The sequence below is a fragment of the Hippocampus comes genome, unplaced genomic scaffold (genome assembly GCF_001891065.2).
Source record: "Hippocampus comes isolate QL1 unplaced genomic scaffold, H_comes_QL1_v1.1 scaffold322, whole genome shotgun sequence".
NCBI lineage: Eukaryota > Metazoa > Chordata > Actinopteri > Syngnathiformes > Syngnathidae > Hippocampus > Hippocampus comes.
In genome coordinates, this window is record NW_017805137.1 from 2058962 (window position 1) to 2073394 (window position 14433).

General features: G+C 40.3%; 1 protein-coding gene and 1 long non-coding RNA gene across 2 annotated transcripts; one reads left to right on the forward strand and one right to left on the reverse strand.

The window, feature by feature from the left end:
• Positions 1–1538: 1538 nt before the first annotated feature.
• Positions 1539–9442, reverse strand: LOC109514092 (uncharacterized). The gene is made up of 3 exons (XR_002167934.1): positions 9120–9442; positions 2041–2163; positions 1539–1661 (listed from the first exon to the last, which is right to left on the reverse strand). It is a non-coding gene; the product is annotated as an uncharacterized LOC109514092 (long non-coding RNA).
• On the forward strand, positions 2172–4400 carry LOC109514091 (glial cell line-derived neurotrophic factor-like). The gene is made up of 2 exons (XM_019866901.1): positions 2172–2490; positions 3524–4400. Exons 1-2 carry the CDS (start codon positions 2298–2300, stop codon positions 4039–4041), a joined length of 711 nt encoding a protein of 236 aa, XP_019722460.1. The 5' UTR covers positions 2172–2297; the 3' UTR covers positions 4042–4400.
• Positions 9443–14433: the final 4991 nt, after the last annotated feature.

A 14433-nucleotide genomic window follows, 5' to 3' on the forward strand; every position in this document is an offset into this window, starting at 1 on the left:
TACGATAGCCTACAGTCAATACGCACTTGCCCCCCAAAAAAGCCTTGTTAAAATAACAAAAGAAGAAAGAAATACAAAGGTTTGTGCACTTAGGGTTGGCTCTTAACCAACACATTAAATAGATACAATTACATAAGCCATATTATTGTGATTAAAATACTTAAATAAATGTTTTTAAATTATAGAGGGAATTAATGTTTTCACAAACACCAAACGATATCGAATAACATTTTAAATATGTTTTAATTCAAAATATAAATGTATAACTAGTTGAATACATTCATAATAAGGTGAATTGTTATCAGTAAATATAATCGTGCAATACGAACATTAAATCCAAAAAAATGATACAAGTATTTTTTCTAGCCAGTGCAATTCTTAACTTTCAAATGAGCGAGACATAAAGCAGTAAATAGCGCCCACTGGTGGCAAAAATTGCTCCTGCAATGAGTAATTCAGATTAAATCTAAAAATTTAAATCCTAAAATCTACTGTATTTTACAACTTGTATTTCAAATTTTAGTATGCGATACTTTATTATATCTTTGCCTGTTTCTCGAGTTCAGCAATAACCTACTCTTACACCTCTAATTAATTGAAGATGTGACCTTGCTGCACGATCAGCGTCATTATTTCTTAAGAGGTCCACCTGACAGTTTTTGGCTGCACAAAGGGGAAACGTAGCCATTCACCTGATGAGGCTCCATTGAGACGTTTCACAAAAAAAACAAAACAAAACAAAAAAAAAAAAACACGTGGGACACAAACACGATTCATCATGACGCGCATCAGCTGGCTTCCATAAATCACATTACGTTGGCGCTGAAGATTTTGCATTATGCGGGACTTGGGGAAACAATACATCTTCCTTGAATGATTTTAATGAGGGGGCGGGAGGTAAACAAAACCAAAACGCTTGTACATTCTGGATTTAATATGTCACTTCTATAGAATATGCCTGTCTATACCTCAGCCAACAGCTGCATGCTGTTAGAGTTGATTTAAGCTAAACAAACAGCTTTTAATCAGTCCTCCGGGAAGGAAACATTTTTTTTCCCCCAATAGAAAATAATGTTAACTGTAGTCCTTTGTTTTAGACCTTACTAAAACACTTAGGTGATCTTTTAAAGCGAAAAAGAAATGGATCAGTCAAATAAAACTCAAAGTAAAAGCGCTACTTAACATCTTGCAGTAAATGGAATAGTTGTGTGTTTACTGACACCTCAAGGTCTGTTAGAGCTTTTACGAGAATTAGTATGTGTTGTGCAGTGAGTTGTAAATACTGTATGTTCGCATCTACTGCACATACAATATATGCACCCACGCACCCATAATTATGCACTGACACAACATATGCACAAACACACTTTCACCATTAACGTAAACTATAACTATAGGGTGTTCCGAGAAGGGTTTTATATCATGCAAGAGTGAAATCAGCCGATATCGATATTCTTGCCACTCTACCCTGCAGCCCAAACAGGAAGAGGACAGGAGATTGTCATCCCTTTAAATAAACAGCCATGACTTGCCTGAAATTCCTTCATCTCCTTTCATGCTGCTGTCAGCCTCTTTGGAGGCTCCCTGACCACAAGTTTTTTTTTTCTCGTCTTCTCATCAATTTTGGACGGACATCCAGTTCTTGATATCACGACTCTCTACTATACACACAAACACAAACAAAGCACACAGCAGTAATACATGGGTCCATGGTAAATGAGCATTTTAAGGATTAGCATCCCAAGTATTGCTGTTTGTTTGTTTTTTTGCAATACTACTTTAGAAAAAATAAAAATATCACAAAAAAAGTCCGAACATGTTAGCTCACTCCCTTGCTGCAAATGAAAGGCGGGCGTAAAAGTTATGTTCGCTTGATTTACATGACACAATACTGAGTCATTTTTGCATCATATATCATATTTATGTGGAGCTGTGTAGTTCTGATGAGGGTGTATCAAATGTCATGGGGGTGGGGGGGGAGCAGCGTCAAATAGCAGCACATACAATGTCCCACTGATTGGAAGCACATTTTTGACTGACCTTTGAAGTCTCCACCCACCCGGGAATGGATCGCCTCACGTCACCAACACACCCCATCACGTCTCCTGTTCTTCTCCTTCAGTGTGGACTTGAACTCAGTGGGACTGCATGTCTGACGAACTTCTGCAAAACAGTTTTTTTATTATTCTTTTTTTTTTTTTTTTTTTGAGGAATCCTTTGGGAAGCGCCTCTCTCTGCCGAATGAGTGCAGCTAGTTCCGAGGCGCGCCATGTCCCGCTGCCGGACCCGAGCGGACCATGACGCTATGGCATAGCCTGACCACTTGTTTGATTGTGCTCGGAGTCGTGCACGCCGACCCGGGACCGCCGGGGTTGGTGCTCGTCGCAGAGGAGAGGCCCCTGGAGAGCCCGCCGCTCCGGTTTCGCCTGTCATTCACTTCGCAGGGAATCAGTGAGAGCCAAGAGGACGTGGACCACCAGACAGACGCTTGTAAGGAAGAGCCTGGGAGGCAATAAGTTACTGGGGGAATACTGAAAGAGTCCAGCTGTCTTGCTGATGTCAAAAAAATGTGGCAATGCTGAGAGAAAGCCTTTTCAGACTCATATTTATATCATAAAAAAGCGGGAAGGCTGGGAAATACACTCTGTTGCACGAACAAAGTACTTTTGCCAGTATGCTGAGACAAGCATTCATATCATACTGTTGCATGTCTAAAATATTTGGAATGGGAATGCTGAGAGCCAAATATTCATATTACCATGGTAAAAAAATGTGGTTGGCAATGTTGAGATAAAAGCAGTCATTTTCATGTTAGTCATGTTCAAATGTGAATACTGAGAGACACGTTCACACAACTGCAAGTTTTTCAGTCAGGGTGCTGAAACAAGCGTCGACAAAAATACGAAATGTCTCGATGGTACAACATGGGAATGAAACATAGTCATCCTAATGTTACTATTGGGGTAAAAAAAGACATTGACATATTAAAAAATGCTGCTTGCAAGAAGTATTTCAATGGGAATACATTGACACTAATGCTACTATGGTAAAAAAAAAAGGGAATGCTGAGAGATAGGTATTCGTAAGGTTGCTAAGTTTAAAAATACAATGTCGGAATGCTCAAAGACAAGCATCACACTGGTGCAAATCCAAAGTATTGTAGTGGAAATGCAGCAAGACAAACATCTGGTGAATACTTACAGACAAGCAATTAATTACATTTTTGTGGTGTCCAAAGCTTTCTGGATGATTGTTGAGACACAAAATCATCATGGGAATTTTAAAAGACAAGCATTCACACTTACGGGTACTGTATTGTGTGTCCCAAATTTTCATGACGTGAATGCTGAGAGTCAAGCGTTCACACCGTTGCACATCCAAAGTATTTCGGTAGCAATGCTGGAAGTCAAGCATTCACACACATCTTACGATGGTAAATAATTGCTGAGAGACAAGCACTCATGGATGGATGTTCTTGTTCTCTTCATGACGTGATTACGGCAATGATCCGTTTTTCCTTTAGACATTATGGAGGAGGCTATCCCAGCTGACTTTGACGAGGTGGCGGATTTGGTCAAGGTGACCGTGAGCAGAATACGGGGATCACCCAGCGAGTCCTCCCTGCCTCAGCGGATCCCCCAGTCTGATCAGAACCGGAGGAACAGGTCCAGACGGGAGAGGACGAACGGGTCGAGCCGGAAAAGGATCCCGGGAACAAAGGCACGGAAGGCAGGCGGCGGGCGAGCAAAGGGCTGCTCGCTCCAGCAGGTCCACCTCAATGTGACCGACCTGGGCCTGGGCTACCATTCGGGCGAGGAGATGATCTTCAGGTACTGCGCAGGACCCTGCAGGAAGTCGGAGACGAACTACGACAAGATCCTGCGCCACCTGGCCCGCCACGGGAGGTTGCCGGCCAAGGACGCGCCCCCGCAGGCCTGTTGCCGCCCGGTGGCATTTGACGACAACCTGTCCTTTCTGGATGATAACCTGGTCTACCACACCCTCAGGAAGCACTCGGCTAGAAAATGTGCTTGTGTCTGATCAACTTTTTTCATACAGCATCAACCATGTATTTGATTGACAATCCACACCTTCTCCTTCATGTATGACTCAGACACGAAAGAGGTTTCTACACTCTCTCTGTGTCGACAGTATAGCATCTATGGCACGGTCCAATGGAAAAAAATATCTCCAAATTTCCATGTGTAGTTATTTGATGATCCAGATAAACTAAGATGGAAAGGATGGAACTCATGCACAATATGTCCAAATTTTGTGGAGGGCTGGGTGAAGTTGGGGTTCAGTCCAAGGAATATCGGATGCTTTTTTTATCCAATTGACCAATTGGGTGCTTTCGGGCAGGAGGCAGGGTACACCCTGAACTGGTTGCCACCCAACCGCAGGGCACACAAATAGACAAACTATCAATGAAACTCACAACAATTCACAATCACACCTTGGGACAATTTAGAGTAACCTGCAATGCATGTTTTTGGAATGTGGGAGGAAACCGGAGTACCCGGAGAAAACCCACTTAGTTATGGGGAAGACATGCAAACTCCACACAGGGAGGCCGGGGATGGATTCAAACCCACAAACTCATGTAAAATCTACTGGTTTTTTTTTTTTTTGATACATCATTTCTTTTTCATTGATGAAAACCATGTACAGTGATCCCTCACTACTTCGCGGTTCGTTTATCGCGGTTTCAGTGCATCGCGGATTTTTTCAAACATAATTTTTTTTTTTTAAAATATACATGGAGTACATTACTGTATATGTTGCTCTATGTGACTCGCTGTTGTTTTGCAGCTTCTCGCGGACCGTTTGCGGACTTTAAAAAAAACCTTTTTTTTTTTTACCTGTTTATGTTAATTGGACGCTACTTCGCGGATTTTCGTTTATCGCGGATGGTTTTGGTCCCCATTAACCGCGATAAACGAGAGATTACTGTATCTGCATAATATTGGATATCTTTTCTTTACAGATGAAAGAGGGAGAGGTGACGGGTGGGGCGGGGGGGCGGCAAAACCATGCATCTCCGGAATCGAGAAAAATTAAGAAAATATAATCACTTGAAACTCGTGTATCGTCATGTTTGAATATTTTCTTAAACCAGGGACACATTTTTTTTGGGGGGGGGGGTGAGAAAGATGAATTTTGGAGATACTTTTTACTGGAGAGCAAGCATATAGTATGTATTTATGAAAATGGATGTATTAACTTATTCATATTTATTTTGGTTTTTATAAAATGAAAACATGTTCATTCGTGTCGTCGCATCTTTCTTTATGGCAAACGTCTGCTTCCTGACTAAACACGTTTTGAGTTCTTTGCAGTAAAAGGCAGGCAAACGTGTCCAAAATTCAACAAAATAACACAAAATAACTCAGACTTGCTATGTTTTGTGGAGAAAAGCATCGTGATCCACTGTACTTTACTCAAAGCTTCAGAACTGAGCTACTAAGAAAATTAAATCCCCTCCTCAATTGGCCTTTGTTCGCTGGAACAAAGCATCTTGTTTTCCATAAACAACAACTTGACAATAAACACTCCCACCTGTTGAGAATCCTTTTTATCAAGCCAAGCTGTGGCTTCTTCTGCCCATAACATCAATATAATAAAGCTGTTGCTGAGATGAAAAAAAAAAGATTTTTGGGGGGAAGGGCATGCAATCCATCTGCCAATTGTTTATGATCTTGTCTGCTGTGGATGTCATAATTTCTACAGAATTGAATGAAAATAGCAAATTTTTGCCCCATGTTGAACTCTCGGGTACGCTTACAAGAACGAAAAATCAGAACACAATCAAAATTAAAGTGTTACCTCTATTTTGTGAGCAAAAAAAAAAAACCCGATTTCTGAATCCGGTGGGTGACTAACTGGCTCGAAAGATGTCTTTGTAAAAGAGACGACAACAAGAGGACGCAAGAGGGTGATAACTGGTGAAGCTAATGAGTGTGGTTTCTATTTGATCCGTACGGCATGAGTGTAGTCACTTGAGCTGAGTTTTCCTGCGACTGGTTTTTGAAATCTGCTCAACTTATTGAGGTCATAGCGTGACAAAAAAAGTTTTGTTTGCGACTGAGCAAACTTCTTCGTAGCTGCTGACAAGAGAGCCAAAACGAAACAAACAATGCAACAAAGCATCCCTGGAACAGCGGCAAGTCATAGTTTTTAGGACCAAAAAAAAATCCCATGATTTAAAAAAAAAATAAAGAAAGAAAAAGTCTTCTTTAATTCGGATATTTCAAAGGAAAAATAGCAACAATTGTTAAAGAATGGCATAGTATTGTTCTTTGGGGAAAAAAAAGGGATAAACTAATTACATATGGACCAGGTGAGCCATGATGTTTGACGGTTCATTATATGGTATTAAATTGCAGAACATGTTCATGTTCACAAAAGTTAATCATGCTTATATGTTATGACAAAAGAGCAAGATTTTATGTTTGGGAAAACACGTTCTGGCAAAAATAGGCGTTTGCAGTCGGGCATTGGTGTCAAACTCCAGTCCGCTCCCTTCTGCAACATACCGGATTCAAAAGATCGGATCATCAGCAAGCTCTGCAGGAGATAACTTGTTTTGTATAATCTTAAGATGACATTGTCAGTTGCTCTTTCTAGAAATTAAATGGGGGGAAAACAAAAAATATGATTAAAATCGGATTTATTTTCAGACCATATCAGCTAACTCTTAATTTATCACCTTGTGTGAAGACTGTACTCTCAGAATCAGCTGGTTTACAACTCAGTATGTAAAAGGAGGAGGCAACCAGAGAGAGGATCATGTCATTAGCACCATGACTCTCTTGCGCTTTTGTTCAGAGCGTCAAACGAGCTTGTAATGAACGATCACGTTTCCGTTAGTGGATCGCCTGGCCAACAGGTGCTGAATCCAGATTTTTCTTTTTTTTTTTTTTTACGCCATATGCGCCAAACATAAGCAGAAGTTTGCATTCAAATACGTTTTTTTCTTTACATTTTGCACAGTGTACTTGAGTGCCAGCGATAAAGAAACTGATAATGAGCACATCATGATCTTGCAACCAAGCTGTGGGTTGAGGACAAAAAGCGGCACTTCCTGTGTCGTGTTCACAGGGGTTGTCGTGAGTGAGTTACAGTTGCGGGAACGAAATGCAACCTGTGAGGCATTTGACCGCATCATTAAATTTTGAGATGAAACCAAAGGATAGGTTGCCCTAGGTGTCGGTCTAACACCTGTGCGGCATCATTTGCTTTTATTTATTTATAACACATCCCTGTCATACAAGTGTAAAGGGAAGTTAACCAAAATAATAAAACAAAACTATACACTACTAAAAACTACTCTGCCTGTGAAGACACCTGACGGACAAAATGCAGAGACCAGGAAGCACCCACATACTGCCCATTAGAGGTATTGCTGAAATTCGAGTGTTTTACAAGAACATATTGGTTGTAAAGGAATTTTTTTTTTAATCTGGAAAACCAGATTTCAAGGGAAAAAGGCCTAATTTTACAATATTTTTTTCAAGAAAAAAAATGACTCTCTTACATGTTCATTTTAAGGAAAAAGTGTGACAGTTATATTTTTCCCAGGAGGGGAAAAAATCAAACTGATAATCTTATTTTTTTTTCTAAGGAAAAAGTGGTAATCCAACAAGAATGATGAAAAAAATGCTTCATTTCTTTTTAACAAAAACAGTGGAAATGTTTTATCCAAATAAAAAGAAAGAAAATGCCACATTTTAAAGAAGAGTACTTTTTTTTTTAGGATTGTTCAGGACAAAAAGTCGGAGGCAATTTTTCTGAGGCAAATACAAATATAAAATAGCAGCTGCTCTAAGAATGTTTAATTTTCTGAGAAAAACAGCGATTTAAATTAAAATTCTATTTCTTCAAGGGAAAAAAAATGATTTCAGGAACGGGCACAATATGAAATACTACTGTTATTTTCTCTCAAGAAATTAGTCTCGGTGGTTAAAAAAAAGTATTTATGACAGGAAAGTATTTTGAATCATACTTCATAGCATTGTTCGTATTGTGATCAGCTGGACCCGTTCTATGGTTATTACACTTTTTACTTTTTACCTTTGCCAACACTGGTACAGAATACAGCTCACTGAAAAGAATTCCCTATTTTTCCCCCAGAATATTCTGAGCTGAACTGCAACTCGTAGCACTTTTGGCCCCTTTAAACTCAACGAAGTGGCTCCAAGGGTGACTTACTCATGTTTGTCAGCAGGGCGGCTGTGTGGGAAAACCCGAGTTGGTATTTTGGAGGATTCGAAGCGTTAGAAATGTGGTGATGCACGCAGCAGACGCTGTCAGCGCATCATCGCTACCGCCGTCGTGCATTCCTCTCATGGTTTCCACATGTGGCAGCTGAGGCACAGAGTGGAACTGCTCTAATCTTCTCTGTAAACACTGCACTGCTCCCTGTGTGTGTGTGTGCACCCCAAGAGGCAAAGCAGACCTCCAGCTCCCTATTCGTGACCCCTCACTGCAGGGAAAATGTGGATATCATCTTCAGAGGTGCTCATCACGCACAATCCAAACATTTGTAAGACATGGTCATATTTTATCTACCTTCTGATTGAGAATCCATAATCATGAAATTCTTTTGGTACAATGAGAGGGTCTCTGTGGCGCTATTGTGGGGCACTCTTCCTTGCAGAATTGCTTTGATTAGCGGCACTAAAAATTTACAGAATGAATATCCTTTTGAAGGTCATGCCTGCACAGCATTTCAATCAAATTTAAGTCCCGACGGACTTTGACTAGGACACGCCAAAATCTTTAAGGCATTCAGAAGTTGCAGAACCCACCAGTGCTGCATGTTGAGTTTAGAAACTACCGGCTGAACTTTATTCCTCAGGATATTCTAATGAAGAGCAGACTTTATGCTTCCGTTCAGCACAGCAAGTCATCCAGGTCCTGTAGAAGCATTGCAGCTACAGACCATCACGCTACCATGTTTGACTCTTGGTATGATGTTCTTTTTCTGAAATGGTGCAGTAGATTTACGTAAAATGAGCCTTTATGTTCTTTATGGTCACCAACAGTTTTGACCTTGGAACTTAATGAATGCCATTTTTGCCCAGTCTCTTCCTTGTTATCGAGTCATGAACACTGACCTTAAATGAAGCGAGGGAGGTCTGCAGTGTTTTAGACATTGTCTTGAGTTTCTTTGTGACCTCCTGGATGAGTCGTTGCTGGGCTTGAAATAATTTCTGGAAGATGGCCACTCCTGGGAAGGTTTGTCACTGTTCCATGCTTTCTCAATTAGTAGACAAAGGATTTCTTTGTATCGTGGCTGTCAGAATGTCCGGAAGGTTACGGACAGAATCAGACTCTATAAACGTAGACTGATAGTTGTCAACTAGATAAATTTAATGAAAAAAAAGAGGTGTGAGGCCAACAAAGTACAAATAATGATGGTGGAACAATAACCAGGATAAAAACAACAAAAAGTGCTTGCAAAAGGTAAGGAGAAGATTAAAGGAAATAGCTTGTCAAAAAAAGACAAGATGGCCAATCCACGACAAATACACACCGAGAATATCTTTACAAAAAAAAAAAAAATACAACTAGGAATACTACTTGCATGGAAAAATACAAAACGAGGCAAGAGAACTATGTCGCAATAACGTTGAACGGCTCGAACACAGCATTTGAATAATGGCTTGAGCAAGGCATTTATCTGGCCCCTAATGGTCGGACTGAGCGTCCTGAGGTCGTCCGTTGATATGATGATGGGTGACAGGTGTGCAGCTGGAAGGACAGGTCCACCTCTGCCCCCTGCTGGAGACTTAACAGAATGTAACCATGAGCGTGGCATTTTGTTCCAGCATTTTGAGATCGTTTTTGGCCGACCTCGTTTTTTCCTTTTTAATCTCTTTGATTTCTGGATTGAATAGGCCTGGAGGTAATCAGCCTTGGACGGGGTCGGTGAAAATGAACTGACAAATGTGATTAATCCACTAAATTCATGATTTCACACTGGGGCGAGTCACTTTGAATACCCCCCCTCCTCCCTTTGCTCCACCCTTGATCCATAAAATCACCATTTAAAAACTGCATTGTATGTTTATTGGGTTTATCTTTTGTCTGATACAGTAGTCACACTTTATTGTTACTTTATGTGGAATTGTTTTATTTGTGATCGGCACAGTGAGCAACTGGTTAGCACGTCCACCTCACAGTGCAGAGGTGCAGGTTTCGAATCCGGCTCCGTGTGTGGAGTTTGCATGTTCTCTCCGTGCCTGTGTGGGTTTTATCCGGGTATTTCAGTTTCCTCTCACATTCCCGAAACGTGCAATGTATATTACTTAAAACACTCTAAATTGTCCCCTGGTGTGATTGTGAGTGCGAATGGTTATCCGTCTGTGTGTGGCCTGCGATTGGTTGGCAACCAATTCAGGGTGTACGCCGCCTTCTGCCCGAAGACAGCTGGGATTGGCTCCTGCACGCCCACAACCCGCGTGAGGATAAATGGATTCGAAAATGAATGAGAAGGATGGATGGATTTCTCAATCGTTGCTCATTAATTCCTCTGTGCCTTATTTTTTTCTGCGTGGCATATCAAGAACAATTGACAGTATTACTACTGAAAGATAATTGTCCCATTTAAAATGCCACATTGGTTTGCAATAAAAGTGAAGATAAAGGCAAACGCTTGACATATGTCTACCAACACGCATGAAACGTTTTGTTCGCACACATAAAAGCAAATATGTTCACATATTCTGCAAAACACACAACCACTTATACAAATCCATACAAAGGACATTCATAGAGGAGAGTACGAAATGATGAGCCAAAAGAGAACATGCCAAAAGAGCACATACCGCTGTTCAGCGTGTTCATAAATCAAGTGATTGTCTGCAAACGCTCGAGGCAACAAGTCCTCGGACGACGTCGCCCAAATGTTTTCTCATCTTCATCTGTGGGAAAAAAACGAACAGTGGGAAATCAAAAGGAGAAAAATGGTCTAAAGTGGGCGGCCAACAGACGGTTTTATTGCAATGGGAAGAGGACCTACCCATCATAAACTATTTAGATTAATGCAGTAAATCAAAAATTACACAAGATACACACGTGCACATACACAACCCCCTTTTACTCTATACTGTACTATGAATGTTAACTTTGTTATATATTCATATAGTCAACAGTCTCACACAGCAGGTGATGTTAATCATGAAGATGAAAAAGCTTATCATGCTGCTGATGGTGTTGCGGTGTCATTTACATGAGGCTGCAATTAACGCGTATTTTAATTGATTAATTGTATTTTTAAAAAATCCATCCTTTTGTTCAAAAATAAGACATTGTTTCAAATTGACAGAGCAGAAAAAGCACAAGCTGGTCTGTAACAAGTCAGAAAATAGGGCAAAAATGTTGAGCATTGTTTTCCAAAGTAAAAGCAGATGTTTGCAAATGTGTTGAATTAAAAAAAAAACAGAAACATGAGAGACTACAGAAATCGGAGCATATTTATTGTTGAGGGGCAACAAAATCTCTCTTTTTTTTTAACAGCTGCAGCTGTTGTGAAAGTGCTATACAGTATAAATACAGGTGAGTTGGGTTGAGAATAACATTTATGAATTTAGGGTTACGTTTAATTTGTCTGAAAATAATTCATTAATCCTTTCAAGGACCACCGGTTACGACAGGGGACAGCTTATCAGGTTCCAGAAATAATTACAAACACAATAATAAACCAATAAATACCCCTGACAGCGTCAATCAAAACGAGCATTCGAATTTAATGTGTGCAATTGTACCTAATGATGCGGCCTATGAACTCTCCAAATCCATGGAAAAAAAAAACGGACAGCCACTGAAATTGTCAAACAAATAAAAGAGAAAATTGTATTAGATTGTAAAAATATGTCCTCGGGTATTTCTGAGCTGCCAGTTCCCTGTCAGACATCTGTTTCACCTCCTGGAGGGTGAAGCCAGGCTGAAATGGATCCCACCACTAAGACATTGAATGGCTCACACAGCGAAAACACGGAGCAACCAGTTCAAACATCACACACTCGCAACCTCGCCACGACCTTTCCTCATCCACAACCACCTTCGGATGGCTTCTCACAGGACCCTCGTGACCCCCCAGCCAGGCAGCGACGGCGCGGATGGAAACATGATATATGGCAGATTGTTGGTCTTAAGTGCTGAGGACACACACACACACACACACACACACACACACACACACACACACACACACACACACACAGTCACAGACACGTGGAATTGTTCTTGTAGTACTGTACATTTAAAAAAAAAAAGTTGGGTGAACTCAAAATTTCAAGGCTATAAACTTTTTAAGTTGGGCAATCCAACAAAACATTTTAAGTTTTGCTCATATGAAAATTGGCTCTCCCGCATTTTCAACAAAGAAATAGGGAGTTTATAAAACTAGTTGCCGCTTGTATTGTCCTCCTATGTCATATATCATACCTCGGTTTTCGACCATAATCCGTTCCAGAAGGCTGTTCGAAAAGCAATTTGGTCGAAATCCGAAACTATTTTATTAGCCCATGATTAGGTGCTAATACACTATGGACAAATAAGATAAAAAAACAGTCAGATTTGCGGAAATCACAACAAACACATCTGCTCACAATGAACGCTATACGAGGAAGCCTAACTTCCTTGTGTAAGGAAGCCGAGAGGAGTCAAGTGGCGTACTCAGGTTAGCTCAGTTTGGCCGAAAACTGGTTTTCGGTCGTAATCTGAATCGTAAAAATTTCGAATTTTCTGGTCGAAAACCGATTTAGTCGAGAACAGAGACGTTCGAGAACCGAGGTTTGACTTTAAGTCAAAACAACTCAGCAAATTGTTTTGGAACACACACAATTTGCTTGCTTTGTTGTGCTACATTGTTAACATTAATGTCAATAATTCATATTTTAAAACATGTTCCAAATTAAATTAGTGTTTTAACCCCAAAGGACTTGGCCTTGCATCCATTCACATAAGTGATACCATATGCAGGAAAGTGAACGCTTTCTCACATAGATTAGCACATCATTGACCTTCATGCCACGCCTCAACCTTTTCCAACTTCACAAAGGCAACACGAAAATAGTTTATTCATATCAATATAAAATGAATATATTCCAACGTCAAACTGAGACTTTCATGAACCATTCGTAAACCGTACAGGCATGAACTTTTACAGGAAATATCTGTGGGCATTGTAAGGATGGGCCTGTCAATATGAGACCCTGATGAACTGCTTCAGCAGCCAAAGTATTTGTTTTATTGCGTTATTTTCAGGCTATTTGGACATTGACTGTGTTTCACTATCGTTTTATTGTGTTCTATGCGTGCAGCTGTGCAATGTTTTTTACTCAGGAGAGACAGTAAAGAAAGTTGCATCATCTTATATAAAAAAAATAGATGCCATGCTGAGGCTACATCTAATCTTCAACATATTGAAACTGAGGCACACACGGCAGTTTTTTTAACATCTGTCTGGATCTCCCACACTGAGAAAACACAAAGGACTTCATAAATACATAACAATACATAATCATTTGTCTGCTCTCCAAAAACTGCAAGCAGAACAACACAGGCAGCCATTGTGACATAATCAAGGCAACACTTGGCCCCAAAGAAAAAAAAGCCTAACATTTAAATAAGGCACACACAAATATAAACCTAAACTAATTGAAAGCTTGTCACGCTCGGTACACCTGCACTTCCTGATGCGACACAATTGTAACTGTTGACGTCATAACCACAACACAGCTTTTAAACATATTTCTTTGTAATGGAGCGTGGCATAAATGCGAAACATTTAGCATCGGAATGAAACAACGTAAATACCTGTTTGACTGCATAGTCACAACGTTATGAGGGTAAAATATTTTCGCGTTGCGTTTTGGCTTTTAAGAACCTTCGGTCGTAGCAGAAACGTCAGTTCCGCATAAGGAACATATCATCACATGACGTTTATGGCTCAGGGATTTTCCCACCCATCCATCCATTATCCGAACCGCTTTTGTATTTTTATACACTTTTCTTATTTTTAAGATCCAAAATACTTTAACCTAAGATTGATGGGTATTCAAAATTATTTGAAAATTGGTATTCGTCTTCCCAAGTCCTTATGAACGACTCAACCGATGTTGTTTCACAAAACAACAAGCGAGACTCCTGCTGGCCGCTGCGCTGCGGTTCATAACCACACATACTTGCTGAATGTGAACCAAAGAAGTTGGGAATAGTCATTCTTTCTTGTGCTTGTGTTTTTAACGAGCCCACCACTGTGTGTGTGTGTGTGTGTGTTTTGGGTTTGAATCCAGTGAAAAGGCTCATCTCTGCATCTGATTAGCAGTTGCACCACAACGACGATGCAGAGACTCTCAGTGGCTGAAACGCAAATGGAAATACCATTGCAAAAGGACAGCTAAACCACTGGTTTTTGTTGCA

Excerpts from the sequence above, each read along its gene's own strand:
- LOC109514091 (XM_019866901.1), top strand. The coding sequence starts at position 2,298 with ATGACGCTATGGCATAGCCTGACCACTTGTTTGATTGTGCTCGGAGTC. Across the intron at positions 2,491-3,523 it reads GGACCACCAGACAGACGCTT|ACATTATGGAGGAGGCTATC; the intron begins GTAAGGAAGAGC and ends TTTTTCCTTTAG.